The sequence below is a fragment of the Dreissena polymorpha genome, chromosome 9 (genome assembly GCF_020536995.1).
Source record: "Dreissena polymorpha isolate Duluth1 chromosome 9, UMN_Dpol_1.0, whole genome shotgun sequence".
Taxonomy (NCBI): Eukaryota; Metazoa; Mollusca; class Bivalvia; order Myida; family Dreissenidae; genus Dreissena; species Dreissena polymorpha.
Genome location: NC_068363.1, coordinates 13517317 through 13536714, shown reverse-complemented (window position 1 = coordinate 13536714; position 19398 = coordinate 13517317). Strand labels below are relative to the sequence as shown.

The following is a 19398-nucleotide window of genomic DNA, read 5'->3' as shown; positions in this document are numbered from 1 at the left end:
GTCATGGAATAATTTTCATTTCATTATACGTAAACAGCAATGAGAAACGGTTTCTGATCCTCAACAGTCAGATCCCCAAGTTTTATTGTCAATATTAAAAAATCAGAACGCAATCCTAATGTATTAGGGGCTGCAAAATACATTGGCATAAATGTTAACCTATATCAGAGAATGTGTGTTACACAAAAAAACAGATGGCTGTCCTCAAAGCTAAGGTCAAACTTAAAGGTTGAGATGGTTTCCATGTTAGACAATGTCATACTTTGAGGTCAAAGTTCAAACTTAAGCTCCTTATTAAAAACATACTATTTATGTTTTTCCTGGTTGTAAAATTCTCATGCATTGATGGATTTTGAAATAAATTGCCACACATTCTTACCTATATGGGACTGGATTTCATGCATAAACCTTTTTCCCACATTTAAGAACTATGTCATACACATGCTGAAAAAGAAAATTCTCTTGTACAAATAGTGTGTGTTTATAAAGCTCTAACTTCTTCATTCAGTGATGGGTATTAAAACAACTTGGCAACAATGTAAATGTATTCTAATGGATTATTTTAGAAGAATCAAATGGTTATCTTTATGGAAAAAGTCAAAGTTCAAACAAAGCAACTTTATTGTCAAAATACCTACAATGTAGATAGAATTTCAAAATAACTAAAGAGAATTTCTAAACCATATCAGGCCAAGTGTTGAGCACAAAAACCGTTCAGCTAAGTCAAAGTAATAGATGTGTATACACAGTCAAAGTAATTTGTGTTGAAATTTATTTACAATCTTTTCCCTATGAATGTCACAAACAATTAATCAATCACATCAGAAAACTAGAAATGGCGCGGCAGAGGCCGACGCGTATCCCCACGCCGCATGTTTGACCCAAGGGCGCCCCAGGGTTGATCATGGGGCCATGCATAGTTGAGATTGACTGTATTGTCATAAGAGAAGTTCAGTATCAATTAGAAGTGAATGGGTGTAAAAATAAAGAAGTTATAGTAAAAGGCAATTTTGGGAGGGTGTGGCCTATGTGGGCGGGGTGCCCCAGGGTTGGTAATGGGGCCATGCATAGTTGGGATTGACCGTATTGTCATAAGAGAGGTTCAGTATCAATTTGAAGTGAATCAGTGTATTAATGAAGAAATTATAGTAAAAGGCAATTTTGGGCGGGTGTGGTCTATGTGGGCGTGGCGCCCCAGGGTTGGCAACGGGGCCATGCATAGTTGAGTTTGACCGTTTTGTCATAAGAGAGGTTCAGTATCAATTTGAAGTGAATCAGTGTAGAAATGAAGAAGTTAATGTAAAATAACCTAAATTTTTTTTATAGTAAATGGATTTTTTTGGTGGGTGTGGCCTATGTGGGCGGGCGCCCCAGGGTTGGGATTGGGGCCATGCATAGTTGAGATTGACCCTAATGTCATAACAAAAGTTCAGTATCAATTTGAAGTGAATCCGTGTAGAAATGAAAAAATTATAGTAAATGGAAATTTTTGGTGGGTGTGGCCTATGTGGGCGGGGCGCCCCAGGGTTGGGAATGGGGCCATGCATGGTTGAGATTGACCGTATTGTCATAGGTGAGGTCCAGTATCAATTTGAAGTGAATCGGTGTAGAAATAAAGAAGTAAATGTAAAATAACCTAAAAAAATGAGTGATAATTTCTGACGCGGCCCCACCCCAACCCCTATAACTTTTGACCCAGGGGTCAGATCAAAATTCCAAATAGTGCACCGTCGCACATATGCTCATAGCTACCATGTGTGTAAATTTCAAGGTTCTAGTGCTTTTAGTGTAGGAGGAGATAGTGGCCAGGACGGACGGACGGACAGACGGACGGACGGACGGCGGAGATCACCACAATATCCCCACCTTTTTTTCAAAAAGCGTGGGGATAATTATAATTAAACTTGGTCATTTGTTATGTAAATGTTCAGATTCAATGTCAGTCGTAAATTATATGCAAAACTTTATTTGGATGCTCCTCTATTTGCATTGCAAGTCCATATTTATCATTTTAGGCAATTTATATTACACATCCATATATGGTTCTATTTCAAAGCAAAATGTAGTGTATTTATGACATTATAGTTCTAGTTTAGTCCCTTTATGTTAAAAATTTGAAATAAAGTCATATTAGAAAAAAACACAATTGATTTTAATATTGCAATATTGGATGGAAAATAAAGTTTCTGTCTCTCCGTTAGCCAGTAGTGGTTACATGCCAGTGTATTGTATGTGTTGTAGCGGACTCTGAGTCGCAGCGCAGCATGTTCCCCGAGGCTCCAGTGACCAACACAACACTGGAGACTGAGCAGGAGGCCATGCTAAGGCAGCAAGAGGAGCAGCGCAGGAATCTACAAGGTAAAAGTAGGTCATCAGTATGGGATAAATGTTGTCACTATGGCTGCAAATGTGGTTTAAGGTTGAAGGTCATAAGGTCATGATTTCTGATCTTTCTGCTGCCTAGGCAAATTTGTGATGTCTGGATTCGCCGTAGTTATCTCTACATTTTGTTAATGCTAAAGATGTTGTTTTACATGTGTTGTTTGCCACCTTTAATGTTTCTATTGTAAATTTTAGACAATTTGCAAAAGTATTTAAGACATGTCATCAAATAGAATTTCAATTTTTTAGTCTATATTAATATTTTAAAGGCACTTTTCTTTTTCATTTGTATAAGAAAGCTAAGTTATTTTACCTTATGATATTGCAATGAACTGTGTATCATGGGATTGGTTCAAACATGTGATTTATTTCCACGGGCTATAGGTACATTAGTGCCCCAATGAACAAGACCCTGCTGTAATATAACTTCTGTAATATTCTTTGCTTGTCTGTAGGAATTAGAAAGAAAGATCAGCTTTCAGGCTGTTTTCGACTGCTTGAGTGAATTTTGTTCAAATAACTCTCTGTGTTTTCGATTTCTGAAGCTTTTGATATGCAGCCATAACGGCCACTTGAGAAAAACGGTCAACTGCAGACAACAGTCAGTTTGGATTCCCACGACGAAAATCACTCTATATTACACTTGAGAATAACGGTCAATCGTCCATAACGGCCAAAAGGCCAGTATATTCCACTCCGTAGGTCATGTTGGAACTGAAAACAACGGTAACGCGTCAGTCGTTTTGAGGTGCGAAAAGTAAAAACACAGCACATCATTTGTCCGTCTATATTGCGGGTAAAGCATCTGATAGCGGTAATTGCCTTTGGTATGATAAAAGCGGCCCGCTGCAAGTAAACAAATTATAGGGTGTTGAGAAGGTTTGTTTTCCGGGGATAATAATTGGGGTATCTTAAAAAAAAGGTGAAATTAACAATAACAATGTGTATTACTAGCAATTATCGGCTGCAGGCATAACACATGAGCGCATGACAAAGTCAATTGATCTTTGATCGCTGATAAAGTGTTCAAAACAACACTAAGCCGGCGAGTGTTTTTATAAGAAGGCGATAAAAGGATAAGTGATTGTCTATAAAGGCAAAACATACACTGATTTGCAACATTTTTAACAAACTTTATGCATTTATGAAAAAGGATTTGTTCATGTTTGTATTTTTTTATGAGGTTGTTTGAATGAAATTGCTGTTTGTGTGATCTTTGCTTACGCATAAAATTTTACATTTTGGCTTCTTTTTCTTTGGATGAGAACGGTACAGTTACACTTTCGGTTTATGGGAGCGAATCCCCTTTTTTAGCTCACCTGATTGCTCAGGTGAGCTTTTGTGACCGGTCTTTGTCCGTCGTCCGTCTGTCCACATTTGTTCGTAAACACTATAGAGGCCACATTTATTGTCCGATCTTCATGAAACTTGGTCAGAAGATTTGTCCCAATGATATTTCGATTGAGTTCGAAACTGGGTCATGCTGGGTAAAAAACTAGGTCACTAGGTCAAAAAAAGAAAAACCTTGTAAACACTGTAGAAGTCACATTTCATGCCCAGTCTTCATGTAACTTTGTCAAAATGTTTGCCTTAATGATATGTTGACAATTGGTTGAGTTCAAAAGTGGTTCTTGCCCGTTGAAAAAGATGGCCCCCAGTGGGCGGGGCAGTTTTCCTTATTTGGCTATAGTTCGAGAAACCTTCCCTTGTCAAAAAAGTGGGCAAAACCCGGTTTTAATCCGTGTTAAAACCGTGTTAAACCCTGCGGTATTGGCACCGGGTTAAAGCGTGTCTTTTAAACACAATTTTTGCATACCGACCTGGTTTTTTGTAGGTAAAACCTGGATTTCACTCACATAAACCAACACGCTTATACCTTCTTATACCAACTTAAACCAACTAAAACTAACTTAAACCAACTTAAGTGGGTTAAAAGTGAGTGTGTTTTCCTTCTTTATGTTGGCTTTTAAACCCGCTTCTACACATCAAGTCGGTTTTTCCTGTTCTTAAGCGAGTTAAAAGTGGGTTTTTGTTTGAGCGTTAAGTGGGCTAAATGTGTGCTTTTCACAGATTAAGCGCAGTTTAAACTTACTTTAAAACCGTCTTATACCAACTTAAGTTGGTTAAAGTGAGTGTGTTTTCCTTCTTTATGTTGGCTTTAAACCCTCTTCTTCATATCAAGTCAGTTTTTCCTGTTCTTAAGCGAGTTAAAAGTGGGTTTTTGTTTCAGTGTTAAGTGAGCTAAATGTGTGCTTATCTCAGATTAAACGCAGTTAAAACACGCTTTAAAACCGCATTTTACCAACTTAAGTTGGTTAAAAGTAAGTGTGTTTTCCTTCATTATGTTGGCTTTTACACCCGCTTCTACACATCAAGTGGGTTTTTCCTGTTCTTAAGCGTGTTAAAAGTGGGTTTTTGTTTGAGCATTAAGTGAGCTAAATGTGTGCTTTTCACAGATTAAACGCAGTTTAAACTAGCTTTAAAACCTGTTGAATGCTCAGTAAAAACCCACTTTTCACCCACTTGAAAACTGAAAAACGTTTTTATGATAAGAACAAAAATATCATAAATTAAATTCTAATTACTTTTTTAAACGATAAAACATAAAACTTTACATATATATTCATATACACAGCATGACAAAACTATTTTGACAGACATGGCATTGTTATAATAAAATATAATAGTGTTATAACATAACATTGAACACAAAGAAAGAACTGAAAAAAGTAAGATTGTATGGAATAAATACAAACAAGAGATGTGTTTGTCAGAAACATAATGCCCCCTACTGCGCCGCTTTGAAATAAAATTTCTATTTATCATTTGGCAGGTATAGAAATTATCTCTCTTTAAAGCTTATTACTTGCATTGGATTTTGACCTCTGACCTTGAAGGATGACCTTGACCTTGCACCACTCAAAATGTGCAGCTCAATGAGATACACATGCATGCTAAATATCAAGTTGCTTTCTTCAATATTGCAAAAGTTATGACCAATGCTAAAGTTTTCGGACGGATAGACAGACAGACGGACAGTTCAACTGCTATATGAGACCCTACCGGGAGCATAAAAATAAGTTAATGTTGTTGAAACAGGTGCAAATCTATATAACAAAGTGAAAACAATGGTTAAATAATCATTTTAACAGCACATTTTATTTACAAAGACTTCAGTCTACTCGTGCATCAGCCGCAGACGCCTTAAACAACCTCTCATCTTTTCTTCAACATCAACCAGAGGCTTGTCAAAGGTTTTGGCTATGACATCTGAAAAAATATAAAAGACTAATCATTTTAAAAGCATGCAAAAAAAAACAACAAAATCTGTTCTTAAATAGAAAATATTCTAGCCAGAAAAAGAGGTTAAATATTTGCATATTAAGAAAGTCAACACAAATGAGTTTATTACTGATTGTCCTGGAGACAATGAGTAGAGACACGGACAAAGTTTTTCAATCCCTGTCTTCATAAATTAAAAAAACAAACTATTGTTAACTGTCACTTGGATTATAAAAACTCCCCCTTTTCACAAATGATGTAATATAATGATAATTTATGCGACTGTAAACAGTGAGTGGTCTGAAAAATATTTGTAGGTTGTGTATTGAATTTATATACGGACAACTGGTACTTCAAATTTTTATGATGAAGAAAAAATACCAATGATTGCATTTCTCTCAGCAGCGGGGAGGCTTGGTCTTGGTGACCCCGTTTTAGTTGTTGCTCCCTTCATGGAGCAAGTCACAAGCTGGTGGGGAGTGAATAGTCGGCACATGGCCTGTGCGATGGCCATCACCTCCCTGGTTTCTTGCTGGATTTCAGCTTAAATGTACTCTGGAACCAAAAAAAAAGAAAAGGAATTTTGACAAAATATTTACAATTGGTAATTTTTCAAAGCTTGTAATTTACTTTCATCACAGTTCAAACTCTAAAAATATTTGTCACATTGGTCTGAATTGTGACGCTTTTAAAATGTATAGTTTTACCTCTCAACAAATCCAGCTTTCTTGTTTAAGGACAGGGCGAGGTTTGCCCATTTCAGTTCTTCTCAAGTTGGCCAGCTTGTGCAGGGTAAAAGCCTGGTGTAAAAGTCCATACATCAGGTAGTATGATTACCCCTTTTGCTCTTGGGGCAAGTGTTTAACCTTCAAAATTAAAATATGAGGGAAAAAAATCTGTTCAATAATAACCAGAAATCTATAAATAACAATAAAGATGACAATAATCATAAAACACAACCACAATAATTCACTGTACACAACATTTACACTTTGTCATGTGTATGTTCATCTATTTTTGCTTCAAATTGTGTTGTTTTTCCTTTAAATTGCAATACATTAACTTATCAATTTACATTTCCCAGTGACAATACATAAATATAATAATGATCATAATTAATTCAATAAACTAAATAAAAATGATGAAGAAATGACAATACAAACCTGTTAAAACTGTTCTTCAGTATTAAAAAAAAAAACAGTTGAAGTTCTTTTCCTACAAACTTACAGACCAATTCATTGTTATTGTTTTGATTCCGAATTTTCGCGCATGCGCGATGCGCTGGTAGGCAAAAGCACTGGGTACAGTTACGATAAACATTATGTCGTATAGATAACGGCACGTGTTTAGTCAATATATCGAAAACATTAACAACAACATCATAACACCTAAATACTATTAAAGATATTGCATTTTTAATGACAATATTGTTTAATTTTTACATGTATTCTTATCTATAAAAAAATATATACTCGTTAGTCATTAGCGTCAAGGTAAAGTTGGTCTGAAGACTAAACACCAACAATTGACATGACGCCTTATCAATGATCGCTCCGCCCACTTAATCACGTGGCTCAGCGGGAAGAAAACCTAGACAAGCTAACACCAAAATGGCTTCTTTGCCTATAGACTGCATATAGATTTACGCGATATTCCGGATGATTTTATGGACTTGTTTAACACCATATTACACTTGTAAAGGGGTTGATGCCATTTAGTTATTCTGCAAATGCAACAAATATACGATTAAAGAGAACATCAGCTATTTATAACGGGTAAATCGGTACATTAAACACGCTCTCAAACGCTTGCGCGCTTACCGAAATCGAACCCGTTATTACGTGTAATGGTGGTATTTGCAATAAATTAACGCTTCACCGGTATTTACCCGTGTTATTAACAAAATTATTACCGAAACATTCCCCACTACCCGTGTATTTGACACGAAATAGCGCTTTATAACTGGGAATTCGGTGAAGTTTTACGCGCTTTCTGACGCCGGGTGGGTACCCCAATCCCACATGTTATTGCGTATAAAAGTGATATTAATCATATTAAACATTGCTTATGGGACATCTATCAATCACTAAAATTTAAAGCGCAAAAACAACACAGTAAGTTTGGACATAGTCTGATATAAAATTAGCGTTGTACGAAATGGAATTCGGTCATGCTATTATAAATTAATAAGGCTACCAATATCAGACGCTCGCGCAGGTACCGACTTCCCCGAAGTAACCGCATTTATTGGTTAACTAATATCAGTATAATAACTCTTTTACAATAGCATTTATCGATACGTCTTTATTAAAATAATAACAAAATGGTTTTCACTTGTTTCTGACACACACAGAAACGCAATTTTTAGCGGGGATTTCGTAAAGTTAGACGAATTGGGTACCAACATTCTCAATTATTTACATGCACACGTGACATAATACATACTTAATAATGCTTAGTTATTGCTTATATGACATTTCAAGTTTGTGAAATAAATTAATGTTCTATAAAGGGGATCTCGGTAATTCTTGAAGCTTCCACTCGCTTTTGTCAAGACCACATTGCCGCGTTGAAAATGGTATAAATTTAATTCATCTAACTTATCTTTCTGGAAACCAAATGTCAGAGTTGCATTAACCCTTTTTACACCGTTTTTGCCATATTTCATTTCCATTTTTTAATCCGAACAAAATAAACGAAACTCGTTTAAAAAATGAGATCTAGGCATTCGAGCTCCTAGTGTGGATTAAAAGCGTTTATTGGTGATTCCACATGCGTTCAAATGTGTAGATACCGTTAATAAGATAATATATCACATGTCACCTTCAAATAACATGTATGATGTCAATTAAGCGCATTACTATCAGAAAAATAAAACACAGCATGAATAAGGCTTCATGCTGGGTTTTATTTCTCTTTAAAAATAAGTAATGCAGATGAACCTCGCTTCTGACCTAGTAACTGATAAAACTATTTTAAAAAAGTGAAATATGTGATAATCAGATCGATAACATAAACTATTTAAATCTGCTAGTATATCCGATAAAAATATATTATAATTGTCTTTCACAGTGTTGACGTTCAGTTGTTCGTGGTGACGACCGCATGTATTTATACATCTCTTCAGGGACCTATACAAACAAGTTTGTTTGTATAGGTCCCTGATCTCTTTCACTTCTCAAGATCCCTTTTCGGCTTTGGAAACGATATAAATTAAATGTCACCAACTAATCTTTCAGGATATCGATTGTCCGAGTTTCATAATCCCCATTGACACCGTTTAACCATTTTAAACCGTTTTTTTAAAGAGAAAAACAAAAGAAATTCGTTGGAATAAAAGTGAACCTAAACATGTAGCTTGTCTAGAAAATGGCGGACAGGTCGTTGCTAACGAGTGCGCTCGATTAATCGATCGCTGATTGGTGGATCAATTCTAGTGGGCGGAGCGATCATAGATAAGGCGTCATGTCAATTTCACAAAACAATGCTATGCATTAGCCGTTTTATTTCTTGCACAAGGACTTCAAAAATTACCAAAAAAAAATGATGCATCCCATTATATAATTATAATTATCAATTATATGAGTATGAAAGTGTGATAAAAAAAATATGAGTGAAAGAAAAGGGGTGCATTAAAATCTGACATACCGGTACAACAAAGTCCTATTAAAAGCGAAGTCCATGACAGTATTTAAATGTTATGATCATTTTCTTTTAAATTGGATGATTTGTTTTTAAGGTGAATAACACTATAGATGAATCGTAACATACAACTGAAAAACGCAACTTCACACATACATGCCAGAATTTTTCAGGTCCAAATCGGGACTTTCCATAAAAAAATGTCGGGAAATTTGACCAAAAAGCGGGACACCTAAAACGATCAATCATTCCACCTTTTCTTTAGTCAGTAGTCAATATATTACTTACAAAAACTCTAAATTTCTGCCCAATTATTGACGATAAATGTGTGTTCAGAATTTCGTGAACACAGACGTTCTCCATTTTCCGGAAGTAAACACACTCCAAAAACTGAAATGTGGGGTATCCCCGTATGCCTCGATTTGACATCCAATTGACATGACGCCTTATCAGTGATCGCTCCGCCCACTTAATCACGTGGCTCAGCGGGAAGAAAACCTAGACAAGCTTACACCAAAATGGCTTCTTTGCCTGCATATAGATTTACGCGATATTCCGGAAGATTTTATGGACTTGTTTAACACCATATTACACTTGTAAAGGGGTTGATGCCATTTAGTTATTCTGCAAATGCAAAAAATATACGATTAAAGAGAACATCAGCTATTTATAACTGGTAAATCGGTACATTAAACACGCTCTCAAACGCTTGCGCGCTTACCGAAATCGAACCCGTTATTACGTGTAATGGTGGTATTTGCAATAAATTAACACTTCACCGGTATTTACCCGTGTTATTAACTAAAATTATTACCGAAACATTCCCCCCTACCCGTGTATTTGACACGAAATAGCGCTTTATAACAGGCAATTCGGTGAAGTTTTACGCGCTTTCTGACGCCTGGTGGGTACCTCAATCCCATATGTTATTGCGTATAAAAGTGATATTAATCATATTAAACATTGCTTATGGGACATTTATCAATCACTATAATTTAAAGCGCAAAAACAACACAGTAAGTTTGGACATTGTCTGATATAAAATTAGCGTTGTACGAAATGGAATACGGTCAGGCTATTATAAATTAATAAGGCTACCAATATCAGACGCTCGCGCAGGTACCGACCTCCCCGAAGTTACCGCATTTATTGGTTAACTAATATCAGTAATAATAACTCTTTTACAATAGCATTTATCGATACGTCTTTATTAAAATAATAACACAATGGTTTTCACTTGTTTCTGACACACACAGGAACGCGATTTTTAACGGGGATTTCGTTAAGTTACACGAATTGGGTACCAAAATTCTCAATTATTTTACATGCACACGTGACATAATACACACTTAATAATGCTTAGTTATTGCTTATTTGACATTTCAAGTTTGTGAAATAAATTAATGTTCTATAAAGGGGATCTCGGTAATTCTGGAAGCTTCCACTCGCTCTTGTCAAGACCGCATTGCCGCGTTGGTAATGGTATAAATTTAATTCATCTAACTTATCTTTCTGGATACCAAATGTCAGAGTTGCATTAACCCTTTTTGCACCGTTTGTGCCATATTTCATTTCCGTTTTTTAATCCGAACAAAATAAACGAAACTCGTTTAAAAAATGAGATCTAGGCATTCGAGCTCCTAGTGTGGATTAAAAGCGTTTATTGGTGATACCACATGAGTTCAAATGTGTAGATACCGTTAATAAGATAATATATCACATGTCACCTTCAAATAACATGTATGATGTCAATTAAGTGCATTACTATCAGAGTAATAAAACACAGCATGAATAAGGCTTCATGCTGGGTTTTATTTCTCTTTAAGTAATGCAGATGAACCTCGCTTCTGACCTAGTAACTGATAAAACTATTTAAAAAAGTGAAATATTATGTGATAATCAGATCGATAACATAAACTATTTAAATCTGCTAGTATATCCGATAAAAATATATTCACATGATGCAAATTAACCTGTGAATTCATGTATATTGAAATTTCTTTACTAGTGTATATGAGTGACACATATCTCACATTTTATAATATATATCTATATTGCTTTTTATTTTTCGTAAATATTATTTACACCGGTAGTCATACGTAATTTCTTGTTTTCATGATGTCGTTTGTGAATGGCTGTAACATTCAATCTTCAAACGGAATGCCGTAGTTTTAATTTACCGGTACCCGCTAAATACGTTTAATGATTATATGTACATTTACCAATTATTAAATGCGTTTTGTTATAAATTACCGGTAAACAGGCCAGTATCTTCACAGCGTACATTTTCTGTTAATATATACTGAACAAATTACTTTATATTTTTGTTTACAATATGTAGCATATCTAATTGAACAGTTGAACTTTGGCGGTATATTACTCAACCCCAAATAACTGCTCAATACTACTAGAAAGAGAAGACATGGTGGTATCATCAATTGTGTTTAATGACCAGACTTTCGTATACCACCTGTGGTCAGGGACCTATTGTTTGTATAGGTCCCTGCTGTAGTTTATGACATTTTGCTGTTAGTTAAGTAGGGACAATATCTGATCAAAACGAGATAATCGGCTTGTGCCGAACACAGGGGGCAATAAAAAACCGGAATACAAAGGCTAACACGATTTTAAGATTGATGCAAACAATCAAATCAAACCAATTAAATTAAATTAATTTATTTAATGTGTCAAAGTGTTAGTTTTCCTAGACAGACAGACAAGACTTTTTTTTTGTAATTTCCTTTTTTATTCCCACCGTCAACATAATATATTTTGTATATAACATATTATGTTTAAAAATACACAAAAGTAGTATATATGTTGTCTTTTTTCCCGATATTAGTTATGGTACATAGCATCTATAAAGACTATGGATGGTGTGAAAAATATGTTTAAAACAGTGTCAATTTCGATATATATATATATATATATATATATATATATACACATACAAGGAAAAAAGTGTATATATGTTGCTCTAAGTTAGGTGAAACTATGTCACAAAGTATATTTACATTTTTTTACACAAGAAAATCTATTTATGGTGTTATTTTTTCCTTTTTGCCTGTTTGCATTTAAAAATAAAATATTTTGCCAATAATACTACCGAGTTTATAATGTGTGCATTGATGTAATCAGCTATGGTCAGATTACAGAATGATATAATTGCAAAATTTAGTTCAATGTTTTGGAAGACTTTTTAGCTCATCTATTTTTTGAAAAAAAATTATGAGCTATTGTCATCACCTTGGCGTCGGCGTCAGCGTTGGCGTCCGGTTAAGTTTTGCGTTTAGGTCCACTTTTCTCAGAAAGTATCAATGCTATTGCATTCAAACTTGCTACATTTACTTACTATCATGATGGGACTGGGCAGGCAAAGTTAGATAACTCTGGCGTGCATTTTGACTGAATTATGTGCCCTTTTATACTTAAAAAATTGATTTTTTTTGTTAAGTTTTGCGTTTAGGTCCACTTTTTTCAGAAAGTATCAATGCTATTGCATTCAAACTTGGTACACTTACTTACTATCATGAGGGGACTGGGCAGGCAAAGTTAGATAACTCTGGCGTGCATTTTGACAGAATTATGTGCCCTTTTTATACTTAGAAAATTGAAAATTTTGGTTAAGTTTTGTGTTTAGGTCCATTTTATTCCTTAAGTATCAAAGCTATTGCTTTCATACTTGCAACACTTACTAACTATCATAAGGGGACTGTGCAGGCAAAGTAATGTAACTCTAACTGGCATTTTGACAGAATTATGTGCCCTTTTTATACTTAGAAAATTGAAAATTTGGTTATGTTTTGTGTTTAGGTCCACTTTATTCCTACAGTATCAAAGCTATTGCTTTCATACTTGCAACACTTATTAACTATCGTAAGGGGACTGTGCAGGCAAAGTTATGTAACTCTGACTGTCATTTGGACGGAATTATGGGCCCTTTATACTTAGAAAATTAAAAGTTTGGTTAAGTTTTGTGTTTTGGTCCACTTTACCCCTAAAGTATCATAGATATTGCTTTCATACTTGGAACACTCGCAAACTATCATAAGGGTACAGTAAAAGGACAAGTTGCATAACTCTGGATGTCATTTTTACGGAATTATGGCCCTTTTTTTGACTTAGTAACTTTGAATATATGGTTAAATTTTGTGTTTCTATCCACTTTACTTCTTAAGTATCAAGGCTATTGCTTTCAAACTTCAAATACTTTCATGCTATCATGAGGTTACTGTACCTGGCAAGTTGAATTTTACCTTGACCTTTGAATGACCTTGACTCTCAATGTCAAATTATTAAATTTTGCTAAAATTGCCATAACTTCTTTATTTATGATTAGATTTGATTGATACTTTGACAAAACTACTCTTACCTGACATACCACAATAGACTCCACCCAAACCATCGCCCGTGCCCCCCCCTCCCCCCCCCCGAATACCCCCCTATTTTTTTTTTAAGATCATCTCACAAATGACCACCACACTCTCACACTATACCCCCCCCCCCCACCCCACCCCCCTCCCAATTTTTTTTAAACGGTTAAAAAACAAAACTATTTATTTTGCTTATTTTATGTTTGAAATACCACCCAACCATCGCAACCAAGAATCCCCCCCACCCCCCTCCCCCCACCCGAATCCCCCCCCCCTATTTTTTTTTTTTAAGATCATCTCACAAATTACCACCACACCCTCACACTATACCCGCCCCCACCTCACCTCCCCCAATTTTTTTTTGAAAACGGTTAAAAAACACAAATATTTATTTTTATTATTTTATGTTTGAAATACCGTCCAACCATCTCACCCAAGAATCCCCCCCCACCCCCACCCCCCGATTTTGTTTTCCCTTTTTTTCGCATTTTTGGAAGATAATGTCATAAATGTCCACAACCCCACACAATGCACCCCTCTTCACTCCACCCCTCCCTCTTTTGTGATTGAAAATGAGAGTCCCTTCACCTTTAAAGAAGATAGATGAGCGGTCTGCACCCGCAAGGCGGTGCTCTTGTTTTTAGTTGACTTGCACAATGTACCTCGTTAACATCACAGTCATGTGGTTGATATTGATACGCGCCAGAAAACACATTTCAACAAACACGAGTATGAATAAATCAAATGTATATTGGGGTACATAAGATGAACAATGGGTAAATTACGTTATACGATTTAACAAATTTGATCTGATACTAAAAGATTCCTTAACACATAAACAAAGTGTTATTAGTTCAGACCCTGTTCTTTAGTTGCAGCAATTGTTCATACTTAATAACAGATGGATTATGGATTATCATAGTGGTAAGTTAATATATGCTGTGTGCATGGAATCGATCTATTTATTGTTTGTTTTCATTCTTATTTGTTTGAGTACAGTTCAACAACTTTTGGGATGTTTAAATCTAAAATCTAAAAATGATCGTATACATATCAAAATGTATTAAATAATGTATTTAATATAGATAAAGAGCGTGACAATAAATATCATGCTCGATATCTCCCCTTTGATCGTGTCTTTCTTTTGCCTACCAGAGTAGCACGGATAAAAACACGCAGGTGCGCGTGACGTCACGCGTGAATTGGTCTATTGTTGATTTCCAAATTGTAGTAAAAAACACATTGTTTTCATCACACAATACTTCATGCTAACAGTATTTCAATACATTTTACAGAACAATTATAAGTCTTAATGTTAATTTAATTTAGCTCAATATTTAATTGCTGAAACCAGCTTGTTTTTCAAAAATTGTTGTTTTCAAATAATTTCCTGTGCAAAAATTTGAACCAATCAAAAGTCTTATACCTCATTCCAGCCTTATGTCTGGGCAAACCCTATCAGTAGCCTTATCTACCCCTAGATAATCAGTACCCTGTTTAGCTCTGAATGCCTGACAGATTGTTATCTGTTTATTGTTAGTGGTGTGAAAAGGGGTGTTTTTAGGTATTGTCTTGTTATTTTGTTGACTGTTCATGTAACACAGGTCATGTTTGGCATCTTATTATTTTATTGCAAATTAAGAAAATGGATAAGATGGTATCATATGAAAATATCAAAATCTTGCATAACTTATATACACAAATAAATAGATTATTTCCAAAATAATGTTTCCAATACCATAATTATTTAAATATGCAGATTTAACAAGTAAATACTGTTTTAAACAAATATAAACAATCATATAAGATTGTTTTAAAATTTTAAAAAATAAAATAATTTTATGACATAAAACAATCATAAGATATTGTTTATAATAAAAACAAATAAATATAAAGAAAAAAATCAAAGTGAAACACAAACTCTTTCATTTTCAGGTATACAACTAAGTTTGATCATTGTTATAGTTTTTGGCAGTGATACTTGTTGTCCATCTGTGAACCTGTGATGTTCTGAAAGAGCCATTTTCATCCAATATTCACTAAACAATTATGGGGAGCACACACATTTACAATAGGGACAATGGCAAACAAGCTGTAAAAAAGCCCCTTTACAATTGACTTGTATTATATTTGGCTATAAACATGAAACAAAGACCTAGTTGAAGAATTATTGTTTCATTGATGAGTATTATTTATAAACAAAAGACCAACTTATTGAACAGTGTGTTAAGTGAGTCTTTTAGCCTGGTTTCAGCTCTCAAATTATTTACAAAAAGACCAATTTAAACTCGCTTAAACCCACTTCTGTTAAAAAAGGACCAACTTCTGTTGTAAAAGACTAGCTTATAAAACAAAAAGACACACTTAAACACACATAAACCAACTCATAAATAAAAAGGCTCACTTTTGACACACAAAAAACTGACTCCTTACAGAAAAAAAACTCGCTTAAACACACATCTTCTTAAAATAACCAACTTTAAACTCAGTTAAGCACAGTTTAGCGCACATAAAACTCGCTTTTTATAGCAAAAACCAACTTCCGCTGAGAAAAACTCAGAAAAAACACAGTTTTATGTTGGTTTAAGTGTGTTTTGGTATGAACGTGGGTTATTTTTTTGACAAGGGTTGTAAACACTCTAAAAGTCACAATTTCTGGCCAATCATCATGAAAGTTGTTAAAACATTGGTTTTATTGATATCTCGGATGAGTTCGAAAATGGTCCAGATCGGTGAAAAAACATGGCCACCAGTGGGCGGGGCATTTTTCTCTATATGTATATAGTGAAAACATTTGAACACTCTAGAAGTCACATTTTTGGCCCAATTTTCATGAAATTTGATCAAAATGTTAGCCGTAATGATATGTTGGTGGAGTTCAAAAGTGGTTCCGGTCCGTTGAATAACATGGCCGCCAGTGGGCGGGGCAGTTTTCCTTATTTGGCTATAGAGAAACCTTGTAAACACTCTAGAAGTCACAATTTTTTCCCAATCATGAAAGTTGGTCAAAACATTGGTTTTATTGATATCTCGGACGAGATTGAAAATGGTCCAGATCGGTGAAAAAACTTTGCCACCAGTGGGCGGGTCATTTTTCTCTATATGTATACACTGTAACTCCAATATAATGCGGATGACGGGGTCCAAGCCACGCAACAGCGTTATAAACGGACAGCGTTATAAGTTTTGAGCTTATTTATTTAAGGGGCTATAAAAGCAGGTATTGTATAGCCTATAATATAGGTCCTGTGTATTGCCATGCTGTGTTGTCATCCGCAAATACATGCATATAAACCGAATCGAACAATGTACTGTATACATACCTTTTTTCTAATGTGCACATTTATCCGATAAGCCAATATAATTACATCACTTACGGAAAAATAATGTTTAACATTTATGACACGAAATATGTTTACGAACTTCGTAAACAAATTCATATGCCTACGCCATTTTTCAGAAAAAATAGTACAGTGCATAATGGGACACAGCTTTCATTGGACTAGCGAATTTAAATTTAGATTGAATGCAATACGATACATGTACAAAGATATGTTTTATTGCGTCATACGCAGCATGTAAAAAACGTGCTTTCCGTGGACTTTCTGATAACGGGCAAAAATTTAAGTGCATCTCTGTTAACTATTACACTGCGTAAGCATGTAAATAAATCGTCAGGATTTTAATATTATTTTTCGTATACGTACTGAAACTTAAAACACACACAAAGATATTTTTATTTATCAAGCATGTGTAGCATATAATAAACGAAAGCACACTTACACAGCCATAGTTTATACAATGAAATACAATACACGATAAATACAAAACAAACAGGTAATCGTTTTAAATAACTTTAATTTGATAATTATTCCGCTTGCACTTGCCTTATTGAAATTAGCACACCGAACCGCTCTGATAGGGAATACATGTAATAAACACCGACTCGCTAGTTTTCACACCTTTATTGGCATTACACAACAGATTAAAACCAATTAGTTGTCGAGTGTCGTTTAACCTCTAATCGATTAAAATCAGTTAAACGGACAGAAAAAGCAATCAAGCTGTGATCTCCGGCTTCTTTGAATTTATGAAAATACATGAAGTTGCATAACATGGATTTGAATCAGAAATGGAAGGTTGGAGAAAAAACGGGATCCATGGACCCCCCCCGCGTTATATTGGACACAGCGTTATAACGGACCGCACTATATTGGAGTTACAGTGTATAGTGAAAACATGTGAACACTCTAGAAGTCACATTTTTGGCCCAATTTTCTCGAAATTCGGTCAGAACATTTGTTTCCTTGATACAAGAGTTCAGTTCAAAAATGGTTCCGGTCAGTTGAATAACATGGCTGCCGTGGGTGGGGGGGCAGTTTTCTTATATTTATATAGTAAAAAAAGCTTGTGAACACTCTAGAAGTAACATTATTTGCCCAATCATCATGAAACTTGTTGAAAAGATTGGTTTTATATATATCTCAGATGAGTTTGTAAATGGTCCCGATCGGTCAAGTTTTCCTTATGTGACTAGAGAGAAACCTTGTGATCGAACACTCTATAGGAGTCACATTTTTTGCCTAATCATCGTGAAACTTAGTCAATACATTGGTTTTATTGATTTCTCTGACAATTTGGAAAATGGCTCAGATCGGTGAAACACACTTTTTAGCTCACCTGATTGCTCAGGTGAGGTTTTAGGATTGGTCTTTGTCCGCCGTCCCTCCGTCCTCATTTGGTTTGTAAACACTCTAGCATTCACATTTCTCAAGCATTCTTTATCAAAATTGCTGAAAGATCTCAGTCAATTTTGATAATGAGCAAAATCACATAATTAATGCCATAATTATTGCCCTTAGATTGGTCAAATTTTCTTTATATTATGCAAAATCCTTGTAAACACTCTAGAGGTCACAATTTTGTTTCAGATTTTATGAATCTTGGTCATAATATTTATTTTTGTAAGCAAAGTTTGACGTTTGGTTAGGGGGGGGCAACTCAAAATAAAGGTAACCAGGTCAAATCTTACAAAAACAAAAACACTTCATGCGCCAGAGTTTTGGTTCAATAATGACGAAACTTAACCCAAATGTTTGTCTGGGCAATATCTAGGTAAAGCTTGACATTTGGTAAAGATTGAATGAACCAACTCCTCTCAGGTGAGCAAACTAGGGCCATCTTGGCCCTCTTGTATACTTGTTTGGACGTGACGTCAATAGCACTTGACAAGCTTAATTTACTGAATGAACGAGCATGAGTAAACAATAATACTATCGTTGATAAATTCATTGATATAGTTTAACAATATTAAATGTAATATATTTATAAGATATTATTCTGTATTATTCAATGTAAGTTTATTATGTTATTATGCTAAGTATCGACATTGAGCCTTTTTTAGCTCGACTATTATATTTGAAATATATATAGTGGAGCTATCCTAATCACCCCCGGGTCGGCGTTAGCGTTAGTGTCTGCGTGCAAATGTTAAAGTTTTCGTACTACCCCAAATATTTTCTTTCTCCCTTCACATATTGCTTTCATATTTTGCATACTTGTTTACCAACATGACCCCAACCTATAAACAAGAGCAGACAACTCTATCAAGCATTTTGTCATAATTATGGCCCCTTTTCCACTTAGAATATGAAGCAAATGTTTAAGTTTTCGTGCTACCCCATTTATTTTCATTGTCCCTTGACATATTGCTTTTATA

The 19398-nt window shown here is 35.0% G+C and overlaps 1 protein-coding gene across 1 annotated transcript in view; it reads left to right on the top strand.

The window, feature by feature from the left end:
* Positions 1–19398, top strand: part of LOC127845871 (uncharacterized) — a 78435-nt gene that overhangs the window by 35664 nt on the left and 23373 nt on the right. The window contains exon 7 of the mRNA XM_052377045.1: positions 2242–2358. Within this exon, the coding sequence (XP_052233005.1) occupies positions 2242–2358 (117 nt within the window). The remainder of the gene's footprint in view (positions 1–2241; positions 2359–19398) is intronic.